This window comes from Pomacea canaliculata, linkage group LG7 (assembly GCF_003073045.1).
Source record: "Pomacea canaliculata isolate SZHN2017 linkage group LG7, ASM307304v1, whole genome shotgun sequence".
In the NCBI taxonomy this organism is placed as follows: Eukaryota; Metazoa; Mollusca; class Gastropoda; order Architaenioglossa; family Ampullariidae; genus Pomacea; species Pomacea canaliculata.
In genome coordinates this window covers 9,198,849-9,213,437 of record NC_037596.1, presented here as the reverse complement: position 1 = coordinate 9,213,437, position 14,589 = coordinate 9,198,849, and the positions used below count along the sequence as shown (strand labels likewise).

The 14,589-nt window shown below is 38.9% G+C and overlaps 2 protein-coding genes across 13 annotated transcripts in view; both read right to left on the bottom strand.

Moving 5' to 3' along the window:
• The window catches only part of LOC112567948 (mucin-5AC-like), a 180,523-nt gene that overhangs the window by 111,233 nt on the left and 54,701 nt on the right, over positions 1-14,589 (bottom strand). The gene's annotated exons all lie outside the window — the stretch shown is intronic.
• Positions 1,778-7,335, bottom strand: LOC112567961 (deleted in malignant brain tumors 1 protein-like). The gene is made up of 10 exons (XM_025244918.1): positions 7,275-7,335; positions 5,825-5,921; positions 5,420-5,443; positions 4,571-4,652; positions 4,025-4,134; positions 3,578-3,742; positions 3,304-3,391; positions 2,952-3,061; positions 2,432-2,590; positions 1,778-1,936 (listed from the first exon to the last, which is right to left on the bottom strand). The coding sequence occupies exons 2-10, from the start codon at positions 5,874-5,876 to the stop codon at positions 1,923-1,925; spliced, it is 804 nt and encodes a 267-aa protein (XP_025100703.1). The 5' UTR covers positions 5,877-5,921; positions 7,275-7,335; the 3' UTR covers positions 1,778-1,922.

Genomic DNA, 14,589 nt, shown 5'->3' with positions numbered 1-14,589 from the left:
AAATAATACTTACTCCGAGTAATGCATGTGACAGTAAAAGCCACGATGACAATGACAGACAAAGCCATGTTGCCGAATAAACAAGGTTTTCTAGAAACTCGCAGCTTTCAGTTCTTAAGACCAGACGAAGTATTTTCTTTTCTTCCACTAGATCTCACCCCCTCTTTCCGTTCGCTCCTGTGGGATGTAAGCCACTTGAGTATGGTATATATACAAGGACAGAAATGTCACACCCTCAAGGTTGTGCACACAGTTTAATGAAAGATTAACTGAATTTACAAGTGTTGATCTCCACCAGGATGTGCACCTACTGGAAAGCAAATTAGATGTCTGGGCTGAGCTCAAGGCAAGAACTGTTTCATCAACTGAGTGACCGACTTTAGTACAGACCCTGTATTCACTACCACGAAAAGGAAGAGGGTCAAACCGATGACATCATGAATCACCGGGGATAATTGTAGTGAATAATTGATCAAGCCTTTCCATTGGTTGAAGGGTTGCTTATCCATAGGCGTAACTGACTTTTTAATTTATTACTTTTGCCTCTAATTCTAACCCTTATGATTATCAGTCTGTACCTAAACTACGTTCATATCGTCCACTAGCAGACGAAAAATCAGTATCTTGCTCTGAGTTCTCCAGCTGGTCTTTAAATTCTGTTACTCCTTAATTAATCTGTGTTTATTGTACCAGTTTACCACGGTGGTATCTTGAGAGTTGAAAGCAGCCTCTTGTCCCAGATATATCTCCCGGATTTTGTGGAACTGTTTGCTTGCACTGAGCAAGCACCGGTCGTTAAAAACATTGGACTGGTGAAAACTGTCAAGGAATTCAGTTAAATTAGACTGAGGCTTTACAGTGGATTTTCCTAAAGAAAATTAGTTATTGCAGTGCTCCTGTTGGTTGAGGTCTTGAGTACCTCAGTAGCTTACACTACTTATCTTCTTTCTAGTCATTTAAAGAAAATAAGCTTTAGTAAAAGTTTAAAGATTTTTGTAAAACAGCTGCTGTGACATTTACATATTTTTGTGAAAGTAAACGCCCCTCAATAGTAAGTAAAAACCCTACTTTGTACCAGAACTTTATGAAATTCGCGCTTGAAGTGAAAACAGAGATTTTTTAGAAATGAACTTGAATCATTGAAGTCAGACAACTAAGGACTAACTTCACTCTCGTCTCGAGATGCGATCTGGGGGTCAATGGAGGAACAAAAGGTACAGGAAGTCTTTTTAGTTACTGTTCTTGAGGAAGTATTTATATGTTAAAGTGTTAAAATCCCACTGGTCCTAGCCAGATTTTTCAAGATAAAGTTGGAAAAAGGACGATACTTGTTCAACACATTGACATCAAGCGTGAATTGTGCTTTGAATATCACTATTGTGTAACGAGTTACTGGGTCTACAAACTGGACTGATCATGGGCATTTGCGATTAAGTTGGATCAGTGCACAGTAGTGGTCACACGAGCGATTCTAAGAAACATCAATTAACTGCATTAATTAGTCATCAGGTCGGGATGAAGGACGTGGAACATTCATTTACTTTTTTGTGGCATTGATAGACATTATCTTTCTTGATCTTTGAGCGTTTTGTTTTGAAAAAAAAGACAGATATTTAAGATCGCGAAAATATAAATAAGGAATTATAGATTCGAAAATGATAAAATAGAGTGAATAGACAGTCACAGTGTTTTCTCTTACCACTCCCATCATTCACGTTACGACTGACACAGTGTTCAATATATTCAATTCACACATATGACTAGAAACAACAAGTAGTTAGGTGCATGTGTGCACTAAGCACTTTATTTCAAAGCTCAGATAAAAGTTAAAAGCCAAAAGAATGCGTCCGTAGCAAACCAATGGAGATGTCGCAATGTCACGTGAGTTATCGACCAATCAGATCCCCGTTGACGCCATGTCGTTATCCTTGGTGAGCTATTAAATACATAATCAAATGATTGATGTGAAGGTAAAAGGTAATCAAAGTTATTGAACACAACGAAATAACATAGATATATATAAATTATATAATATACACATGATACTACATAAATGTGTATCACTATTGCACAAAAACTACAGAAACCAATGTTACCAAATATAAAACAGGAATTTATCGGTTTATGTCCGTTACCTACAAAGTTTCTTGGGATTGAAAACCGAAGCGTGATGCATTTATTGTAATCATAGGCACACACACACACATAAGCTAGCTTACAGACAATCAGAAACATATATATTCACACTCGAACTCTCATTGAATACAAAGGCCCTGCACAAAACCAAGTAAACTGTTGTCAAACTAATGTCAGTGATCATACCATTTAAATATAGTTTTATTTGTGGAAGATATTTTTTGCTTGAATTAGGAAGATGGGCATGCCTAGTTAAGTCATAGTTTTATGTGTAACCTAACTAATATTTACTAACCAGATGAGGGAACAGCCCGATACCGGAGCCTGAAGCCAGTATTTGTTACAGACCCATCTGTGTGAAACCTGATGGACATGTGCCGTTCAGAACTGAAGTAGACTTCCGCTTGAGGCATGGCATAGAACCTGCCCAGGCTAGGGCTGGAATCCGAAATACCTGTAACAGAGAATAGCCTTGTATCAGCAACTCCATCATCAGTCTTTCTAGGTAAAGCGTTAAAAATACTTCTTTTAACTACATACACAAACGACAGTTGTTACAAACTCAGAGCAGAATCAAAGAAACTTGTACTTTGAGAAAAATTTACAGCCTATAGTGGCATGTGGATCTAATACCAGTGACAGTAATCAGATACTGTAAGCAAAATATGTTTCCGTTTACCAGACATTAGAAAGCAAGACTGTGAATATAAACACCTAATAAGGAAACGGCTTATTAGTAATCTATGAGACAGCTAAAAAAGCAAAAATTATATTATCTACCATTGTTGTATAATTTAAGAATCTAAGACTACTACCGTTAAGAAGGTCGACGTAGTCGTAGTTTAACTCCAAGTTCAGATCCAAGAGGGTGACCCTGACGACATGACCAGGGGGAGCTTCAACTACCCACCGACAGTTGAGGTTGCTGGAGACCAGACATTCACTGATTGTAACATTTGTGATGTCACACAAAAAAGTCAGGTACACAACGTGTTTAGTGTAGGGCCAGACCTTGCTGGCTGTCGTGACAGTCTTTGTGTCGGGATTCTCAATATGTTGGTTATAACCTCAATATTTATTGACTTACATTTGTTAGTGAAAGAAGATTAATACGGGTTAGAAGTTTGTAACATGACTAATAGTGTAGCCACACAAAAATCCACTCACTTGCCGTAGTGAGACGGGTAGTTAGGAGACGTCAAGAAGCTGACTTGCCCAGGATTGGCAACGAGAGTTAGAGGGTTGACAGGACAACCTGCACAGGAAGTCAAACATTGTATGATCATCCAACAGAAGACGACGATTATTGTTAAAGACACTGAAGGATTTGTAGTGTCGCTTGATTAGAAAAAATGGTATACTTTTCCACACACGACTCCGAGGAGAAAAAAGAGTGACTTGGTCTTGATGCTAATTCTAGCCCTAAGATCAAGGTACTAACCGGATGTTGCGACAGGAACGACTTCATAACTCAGTCTGAAACCCGAAGCTACGATAGAACCGTCGGTGAAAAACTTGATGTACATGCTCTGGCCAGAAGAGGTGTAGACTGTAGGTGTTGGCATGGATGAAAACCTGGCTAGACTAGGACTTGCCGCCGACGGACCTGTTAGGGAGAAGTATTTTACATCAGTTTAACATCATAGATGTTTTTAAGTTCTCAGTAATGAGTATGTCTGCTTTGTATTTCTTACGGAAACAAAGAACGGCCTCTTTTAAACATTTCAGTATTATGTACTCGCATTGTAACCGTTCTAAAAACCTGCATTTTAAAATAGGTATTGTACATAATACACATACGGGATAAAATTCTGCATTACTGAAAAAAGAACGTGTGCAAAGGACAGCTGTTAGCAATCACGTGATACCCTGACTCTACAAGTCTAACCGTCAAACAGTTGGACGTAGTCATATCCTTGCTCCATATTGGCGTTCAGGACAGTCACCCTCACCACGTAGCCACTGGGGGCGTTGATCACCCGCCGACAGTCGACGTTGCTGTTGATGGGGTAGATAACACAGTTAAAGTTATTGTAATATTGTAACATGTCGGATGATGCCTGACAGTTATGCTGGAGTACCTGGTGTTTATCAAGACCACACTAAGCTATAAAGATACACATTCCAAGAGTTTGTAGTAATTCCAACGTCAACATTTTCAGAAAAATATTTATAACGGAGCAGATTGTTTAGTATTAGGACTTGCGATCTGTGTTTTGAGAGATTGTCTACTAATTACAATTGCAGCTAATGATCCATAGCTGGGACCTACTTGCTTTATGGTCTGTTCTTAAGTCAGAGATACAGAAGCCAATGTTTGCTAAGTGTTCTCCTGATCCCATAAACTCCTAGCTGCCTGCTGTAGGCTTACTCAAATTCCTGATTACCACACGTAATTGTAAATGGATAAAATGGTTTTCTTTGACCCACTCACTTCTGGTAGAGATTCGGAAAGTTAGGAGATGTCAGGTAATTCACCTGCCCGACACTCGGAGAGAGATTGATGTAACCGCACACTGTACAGAAAGGTAAGAACACCATTTACACAAAACTGTGGCTCAAAGAAGCTTTTGGAAATCGCTAACAATTCAAAATGTCATAAAATAAGAACTCTATTCTTAAGTCAGTAATGTAAGAGAAGAGAAGCTAGAACTTAAAACATTTTTCTTATTTTTCTGACAAAAAATTATGGGTTTTTTTTACAAGTGCTCACTGGAGATAAAATCTTTAATTGTTATATTGGAGCAAAAGATAATCAACAGTTGGTTTGAAATATATTTCTTTTCTATTTTCGAAAAACACGAAACAAATTGGTAAAACAATGTATGTGTGAGAGATAGAAAGGTCAAAGTGAGAAGAGAGTAGATGATTGGTGGAGAATGGTGGTAAAAGTTGATGTGTGAATGAAAATGAAATACAGATGTAGCGAACATGTCAAACATTAGATTGTTTCATTAGAATATTTATGGCAAGCTCTTTCTTCTCTTTCTTTGTGTGTGTGTGGGTGTGAGAGAGAGACAGAGAGAAAGAGACAGAAAGGGAGAGACACAGAGAAAGATTGGAAGGCTTAGCTTAATTTCCATTTATGACTGAGTAAACTGTGCGCGTTCTGTGTACGTTCAAATACGGGTACCTGGTATCTCTGAGCCTTCTTTGTGTGTGCCTGTTTGAGCCTTGGCTTGTTTGTTTTTTTGTTTGCATTTTTTGGTTAAATATAAAAAATGCTAGTGCGGATAATGAAAAGAATGTGAAAGTCAGAGTCAAACGATGTCACGTGACTCACCCGATTGCGAAGTGCTCGGTGAAACTGCAGGAATAAAATAAAACACAATGCTAACACGATGACGAAACAACATATGGACAGTGACAACATATAGTTCTCAGCCAGCTGATAGTTGTATGGCTAATGTATAGCATGCAGCTAAAATGCTAATACAGTTACTGGCCACTCAAACACAAACATGATTGATAGATGTGCATCGGTCAGCAGAGTTTTGTGGAAGGGTTGGTGACTTTTACAGAAATTTGTATTATTTTTATTGACAGCTAAGCCATACGACGTTTTCTCATTCCATCATTTTAACATTGCACTACAGATTAGTATATTAATTATTATTTTCTATGCTTGTATTCCTTTCACGCATCGATCAAAGTCAATTAAATTAACTTGTGTAGGAAAGTCACTTACTCTGTGTAAGACAGATGGTGGCGGTGACAAACAGTAGCATGACAAGCGCCATGTTGCTCACTCAGCAGGCAGGAGACCACGAACTTGTATTACTGGACTGTTGACAGACGATTTTTTTCCAGTTAACTATTAAAAAGAGCCATTAGACGACAAAGCTAACGGTTTTTTCACATTTCAAATTAACAACTAAAATATCCCTAGTGATATCTTTACTTTAAAAAATATTTTACTTTTTAACGCATCGTATCGTTTAACACATCTGTCTCATTTAGTAAAGAGGAATCTCGAAATTTTCTTCTTTTTTTCTCTAGAATGATCTTCATTGGTAACTGCTCTGTGGTCGCATTGGCTACTTCATTCAATGACGTTAGAAGAATTCAGAGCAATGACCAATCTCCAAAAAGAATAAAAAACCCTATAAAAATATTACAATCCTTGTCGTGGAAAATGGCTAATAAACAGCGAGTTCTGTTAACGAGCGAGAAGCTTTGAGCTGTGTTCCATTACTTTTATGCAGAGTCCTATCTAATATTCTAAAAATCATTTTATTATCATGCTTTTGGTTCCTCCCTGCTGGAAGAAGAATACTTATAAACTTTGAAAAAGTCGATTGGATTGTTACACTCTGTTCTAGGCTTTATCAATTTGCATCAAAAACTGATTTGGCGGTTTTACAGTCTTATTTGTCTTTTTAATTATTCTTTATGCGCCGAACACACCTGTTCTGTTTCCCAGTTAAGATATTCATTAATATTCGGTGTAAACTTATTAGTTTCAAGGCCCTACACTTCATTAGAAGATTAAGGAGACTCTCCCCCAGAGGAAACGTGCAAGGAAACTACGCATATTTCTTGTATTACATCCCTTAATGCAATGGTTGTCTCCTTTTACCTTTTACATTAGTACATAATCATTATTTTGTTATATATAATCACACACAAGCCTCATTTGGATGCTAAATTCATTTAGGAACATTGACTTCCTTTACTTACTTTACTTTAGAGCAGGGGTGGGCAATTAATTTTCCCAAGGGGCCGCATGAGAAACTGGGATGGTTCTAGAGGGCCGGACTAATATAGTTAACTCAGTTTTACCCAATACTGTATACATAGTATATATACTGGCGGGCGGGCCAGCGGGCGGGCCGGTCAGAGACAGGAGGCGGGCCGGATCCGGCCCGCGGGCCGGCGTTTGCCCAGGTCTGCTTTAGAGTGTAGTTAATCTTCACGAGATGTTTAATTTGAATCCCACGTATTCCTCCTAAAAACATCTGTCTTACAGACTGTCCAGCGATACTAGAAATATCAGTTACTATGGTCTTGAGGTTGAAAAATAATTAATGATTTACCGCAAGATTGTCATCTTTGTGCTTTCTCTTTGTAATGCTCAAGAGGCGAAAACCAATAAAATAAACAATTTTAAAATTATAAAACAAGAAGTAGTTGCTCACCTGTGCGAAAAGTCTTGATCAAGGCACGTGGCTGGAGTAGACTGAGGGTGTTTCGACATGGTCTAAGGTCCTCATTATATACAAATCGAGATGCAAGATCCAGAGCTCTGATTGGATGAAAAGTCTAAAGAAAGAAGTACTATCAGTTGACAGAGAATCTTTTGTGAGAGACAGAGTTGGGTGCTATTCTAGAAGGTCCCATGTGCTGACTCGGTGACAGCTGAAGACCTCATCGTCATTGTCTTCACAATATCGTCTTACACAGAGAACAATTGTAGGACAGACGAATAACATCGATCATGATGAACCCATGGCCATCGGTGTAAACGATGACTACAGGCTGCTGCATGCTGCTGCTCCATCACTCGTGAGTTGATGGATAGGATTTCAGTGTAGTCAGTGTAGGTATTGGAGTTGGTGTAGCCATCATAAACACTGTACAAAGGATGTGGACATTAGAAGCTAATTGCCCTATAGCTGGATGTCAGCCACTGACGGAATGAAATGAAATCCATCTACGTAGGTGTGCTTCTGATACGATGATATGACAGTTGTGACAAGTGATGAAAATGATGATGATGGTCGATGTTTTCCTCTGTTTAATTGTTTTACTGGGCGCTGGGTGTGAATGAGGCCGTCAGGATGCACGGACAGTAAAAGCTGATATTGCAAGAGGTCAATGTCAGAAACTGACTGGATGAATCAAAATCTGCTCACACGATCTGCACACAGTCACGATACGATGGTCACGTGTAATATGTGACCCTCCACGACGAAATGAGTCTTTCAGATTTGCGAAATAGCAAATTTTTAAAAAAGTACAGGTTCTAAACTTTCTTTTGATAGAAAAGTTGTTCTTCTTGTCCTAAAACTGAGTTATAAACGTTTGAAGTGTGAAAGTACGGTGGCGGCCATTTTGAGAAAAGAGGGTCCAAAGATTAGCGTCATGATGGCCGACCGGGTCTGCTTACTCCTAAACTTTTGCAGACAAATATTTTGATCGGTTAATATTTGAATCGCTCTTTGACGAAGTCGAACATACAGACTCCGGGCTTTCTGTCAAGATATAACACGATGGGTTATGACAGGGAAACAGTATCGAAGCGGCGTTTGAATTTCGTCTGAAAGCAGTAGGGATCGCAGTAGGGTACCTCGATTAAAGCGTATTTAAAGTCAATTTCTAATTTTATTTTAACATAGCAGTGTATTTTCCTGATAGTTTAATAACCAGTGAATCCATTTTGAAAGAAAAGTCAAACTGCACACAGTTGACCCTATCACCTTTCGGTGCCTCTAGCACAAAACTGTTTCGCGCGACTTGAGACTCATTTCGTCGTGGAGGGTCACATATAGACAGGTAGCGTACATGACACAGCTGTCGCTGACTAATTGTCTGAAAACTGAATTTCGTTAGACTACCACTGAGCATGCAAAACTGTGCAATCGTCGATGTGTTCGTCAAACTGTTTGCTACTTCCTTTATATCTTCACCTACTATTTTTTTATTTTTCTACGCTATTAATGCTATTAAAGCATTTTGTAACTTTAATGTAGTATTCTTAATGTTTGAGTGAACTATACCCGACTTTATGAATTCATTAAAATCACACTTAACAGTAAATGAAATTATTGCATATATTATGTATGATCGCATTGCACACAAAATATTAAAGCTAAATGTTTATTTTTTCTGTCTTGGACGTGTTAGCTAGTTTTGTGCATACTATTAAAGGGCAGGTGGTGAGCAGTAGAGCATTTATACCTACACAGACCGGTAAAACAATCCAGAAGCAAAAATGTTAATACATTATATTAGTGACATCTCCGAGTAAAAGCTAGCAGTTTGTTCTCTTGACACATTCTTTTTTTAAAACGAAACCCAATTTCAATTTTGCGGGTGGTCCTCAAATTGAAAATTCCTCTCAATCTGACAATGAAACTAATGCATACATATCGAAACCAGCCTTATTCATAAACAGTCAGTGACGCACTGAGTAATTTCGTACAAATTTGACTGTTATAAGTGGTTTTAATCAAATTCGGAGTCCATTTAAATGTATGGGACAAATATGTGCCTTGATCCTCAAAGGGTTAACATGCTTGGAATCATGAAATCAATGTTTCACCCACTTCCCGCCTCCCCTTCCCCTGTAGTTCTGAAATTTTTACGATTTACTCAATTTTTGGTGACAATGCTTATCTGTCCGGCACACAAAGGGGACCATCTGCTGGCTTCTAACCCGAGCAGCCCGCTGGTCACGTGGGCGCACGTGCACTGGTTTGATCTCGCAGCTCCAGGGGCAGGCTCATCACTCACCCGCGCGCTGCTGATGCTGGAGACAGGACGACGAATGCGGAGGATGGAAGGATCCAAACGGTCGACGAATTTAGAAAAGATTTTTGCAAAACTAAAGAGAAGAAGAAAATTTTTTTTTTGTCAAGGCCGAAAACAAGAGGGAAGAGGAAGGAGATGAAGAGCTTGAGGTGAAGACAGGGTCCATCCATCATCAGATATCGTTAACAGCACGCCCTGAGCTGTCTCTTACAGGGATAATAAATTTCCCCATAAAAATTCCAACAAAACAAATAATTTTAAACAGAATATAGATTCACGTCACGTGCGCTGCGACCGTGAAATCACACTCTAAAACTAACAAATGTGATCCATCTCTACCACAGAAGCCACACTCTCAAACTGACTTACATGACTATCCCTAACATATAAAACATTTGCTCGCTACAAACTCGATGATGCGGAAACAAAACTCACACACTCGCTCATGCGGCTTCTGAAAAGTTGGTCGGTTGATCACTGAAAGAACATAAAGGCGCAGGCCGGCAGGGCCTCGGTCTGACAGTCCGAACCTCCGGCGCTGCCCACGGACGAGTACGATTGTGACAATAGGGGTAGAAACGTGCCAAAAACTGCACGCTGGGGGGTGAAAAAGTGTGAAATGAGAAGCTTGTGTGTGTGGGGGGGGAATTATAGGGATTCTGAGAAGACCCTGCGAGCAGACGACGCGTGACAGGCACCCCAGACTTCGTGCAGGTCAGGACCCCCGGGGGTCGCTAGAGGGTTGCAGAAGGTCAGATGTCGCCTGATGCGACGGGTTTCCCCTCAGCCATGTTCATGCACCTAAAGACAGGCAAGCAGAGTGAGGGGAGAAAACTACTACATGTACTGTCTTGGACAAGTAAACTAAAGTTGTCTCCCATTATTTTGCATGAAATCACGAAGTAAAAATTAAAAAAATTGATAAACCTTGACACGCAAACCCTGCATGTGCATAGCTGATGTCAAAGTTCCCATGGGTGTCACAGTACAAAATAATGATAAACCCTTGCATGCAGAAATCGTATAGAAATAGAATGTGGGGCCTCAGTCAGCTTCACAAAGCTAACCACTAACCATTAACCACTTGCATCTGTACAAGCAAAAAAGGCAATATAAAACAATGAAATATAATTAAAATAAGGAGACAAATCGTGTTAATAAAATATATACAGCTACATGACATGTATAAAAACCATGCAGACTTATCTTTACAATCTCTCCTGATATCAGGGTTGTAGGACCACGGACGTGTATCCACTGTTAAATCAATCCACTTCAGTCCATTTACTCTTTCTCTTCTCTCTTTCGCATTTTACGAACAACTATAAAACATCACTGCAATGTTTACGTGTTTGTTGTTTAAAAGTAGCACAGAAGTATTTTCTACAAGAACTCATTTCGACCAGAAGTGTTAAACAATGGTTTATTAAAATTAAACTTGTTTCGAGAATTTGCTCTCTGTCTGATGAGTAGGAAGAATCGAAACACTCGTGTAAAAAGACTTTATGAAGTGTGTGACTTCGTGGTCGGACGTGACTAAACATTTGGATGTTTGGAGAGCGACTGTGCTACTGTGTTCGGAATAAGAGTTATTTAACGGATTTAGATTCTCTGTGGTTTTTTCTCAGTATAAGTGTATAATATTTTAATTGCTTGTGATTGACATCTTTTCTTTTTTCAAATTATGTTTATCTTTAAATTCAAATATTATTTTGTAAGCATCCCTGTAGACTGCAGGTGACAGAGGCGTTAAATGCTTTTTAAAAATTAGCCTTCCAGCTAGTATCCAGCATCCTTATCTGGCTTCTCATTACCCACAGGCTGTCAGCATCGTCCCTTCTGTAACCGCTCCCATCATTGACGATACGATGTTACACAACGATCAGTTTGTCAATTCACACATACAACTAGAAATAATACGCTACTGTGTGTGTGCAGTAAGCTCTTTATTATTCTCGAAACTCCAACAGAAACTATTTGCCAGACGAATACGTTCATAGAAGGATAATGGATTGTCACAATGTCACATGAGTTATCGACCAATCAGATCACAGTTGACGCCCTGCCGTTATCCACGTGAACCTTTTGAAAAGACAATTAAGAAATTGTTGTAAAGGTAAATTGAATCATAGATAGTTATTATTGAAGACAAGTCAAAGAGAGCTTCCTGTACGTTTAGATATATAAAAATTATGTAATATGCAAATGATACTCCACACTGATATACCATATTGTACAAACAGTACAGGATTTCTATCGTTACCAATTATAAACTATGATGTCTACATACTTCCAGAGGACTGAAAACCGAAACATGAACGTATTTATTTTTCACACACACACACACACTGTCAAATTAAAAATTTAAAAAAAACTAGGCACTGTTCACGCGCACAAAGTCAGGTACAACCCTCCCTGCATGAAATCAAACATCTGTAAATAAACTTTTGTCAAACTCAGGTTAGTAGTCAGTACCATTTGAATATATTTTTATTTGTGGCACATAATTTCGCTTGAATTAGAAAGACAGGTATTTCTGGTTATGTGATAGGGTTTTTAATAGGTACCCATATAGCATTTACTAACCAGATGCGGGAATGGCCTTATACTTGAGCCTGAAGCCAGAATTCCTTACAGAACCATCTGTGAAAAACCTGATGGACATGTAGCGTCCAGAGCTGAAGTAGACTCTCACTGAAGGCATGGAATAGAACCTGCCCAGTCGGGAGCAGGAATCCGACATGCCTGTAACAGAATAGCTTTGTATCATCAACTCCATCACCAGACTTTGTAGGTAAAGCGCTGAAAATATTTTTTCTTTCCTGTACACGTTTACCAGACAAAACGACAAAACAAGACACTGAATATAAACACCTAATCAGAAAGCAGCTAGTCTGTAATCTATGAGATATATATATATATAAATATATTATTTACTATTGTTGAATAATTTAAGAATCTAAGACTACTACCGTCAAGAAGGTCGACGTAGTCGTAGTTTAACTCCAAGCTGAGGTTCAAGATGGTGACCTTGATGACATAACCAGCAGGAGCTGCAATTACCCGCCGACAGTTGATGTTGCTGGAGACCAGACATTCAGTAATTGTAACATTTGTGATGTCACACAACGTCAGGTACACAACGTATTTAGTGTAGGGCCAGACCTTGCTGACTGTCGAGGCAGTCTTTGTGTCGGGATTCTCAATATGGTGGATATAACTTCAATATGTATTGACTTACATTTGTAAGTGAAAGAAGTTTAATACGGGTTAAAAGTTTGTGATGTGAGTAACAGTGTAGCTACACAAAAATCCACTCACTTGCCGTATTGAGACGGGTAGTTAGGAGATGTCAAGAAGCCGACTTGACGAGGATTGGCAACGAGAGTTGGAGGGTTGACAGAGCAAACTGCACAGGAAGTCAAACATTGTATGATCATCCAGCAAAAGAAGACGATTATTATTAAAGATATTTAAGGATAGGTTGTTGCGCTTGATTAGAAATAATGGTATACTTTTCCACATGCAATTAAAATATTATAGACTTATACTGACGACTTGGAGGAAAAAAGAGACTGACTTGGTCTTGATGATTATTCTAGCCCTAGGATCAAGGGATACTAACCGGATGATGGGACAGACAGTTGACGAACGACTTCATAAGTCAATCTAAAACCCGAGGATACAACAGATCTGTCGGTGAAAAACTTGATGTACATGCTCTGCCCAGAGGTGTAGTAGACTGTAGGTGAGGGCATGGATGAAAACCTGGCTAGACTAGGACGTGCCTCCGACGGACCTGCCAGGGAGAAATATTTTACATCAGTTTAACATCATCGATGTTTGTATGCAAATCAAGTGCTCAGCAATCTGTAGGCCTGCTGATTTTTTATGGAAACAAAGGATGGACTCAGTGAATCATTGATATTCTCAAATCCTAACTACACTGAAACCTACAGTTTGAACTACTCTACATAATGAACATGTGACACAGTCCTGCCATTACTGACAAAAAAGTGTTTGTGAACAACTGTTAGCAATCACGTGATACTCTGGACAAGTCTGACCATCAAACAGCTGGACGTAGTCATGTCCTTGCTCCATATTGGCGTTCCGGACAGTCACCTTCACCACGTAGCCACTGGGGGCGTTGATCACCCGCCGACAGTTGGCGTTGCTGTCGAGGGGTAATTAGCTCAATTACATTATTAATTATGATTGTAATCATGTATCAAGCTATTCCACTTTGTGTATATAACCTGGTGTTTATCAAGACTATACTGAGCGATGAAGATACGTATTCCAAGATTTTTTAGTAATTCCAGCTGAAACATTTTAAGAAAAATATTTTTAAAATAGCAGATATTTTATGGTCAGGTCTTATGAGATGTATTGAGAGATTATTTAGTAATTAGAATTGCAACTGGTTAACTACAGTTGGCATGTACTAACATATATTCTGTTCTAAGGTCAGAGATACAGAATCTAATGTTTTCCATCTTTGCTCCTGTCCCCTGAAGCCCTACCTCACGTAAATATAAGTGAATGAAATTATTTTTCTTCATCCACTCACTTGTAGTAGGAACTCGGGTAGTTAGGAGATATCATGGAATACACACGCCCGACTCTCGGGAAGAGAGGGAGGGTACCGCACACTGCACAGGTAGGTAAACGTACAGTATGTAGACAAAGTTTGACTCGAATAAGTTTTTGAGAAAAGGTAATAAGTTAGAATGTAATAATATTACAAATGTCTTCTCGAATAGATATGTTAAAAGAAGAGTCAGCTAAATTTAAATTAAATTCAAAAGAAGGAGTTAAAAAGTTTTACCCCTTTTGTTATGAATGATATTGAGGCTCATTTTTCAAGTGCTCGCTGTTGATAAGACCGTTAATTGTTAGATTGGAGCATAGTTATCACCCACATTGGTTTGAAATATATTCCTTTTCTGTCTATTTGGGGAAAACACAAAACTTTCT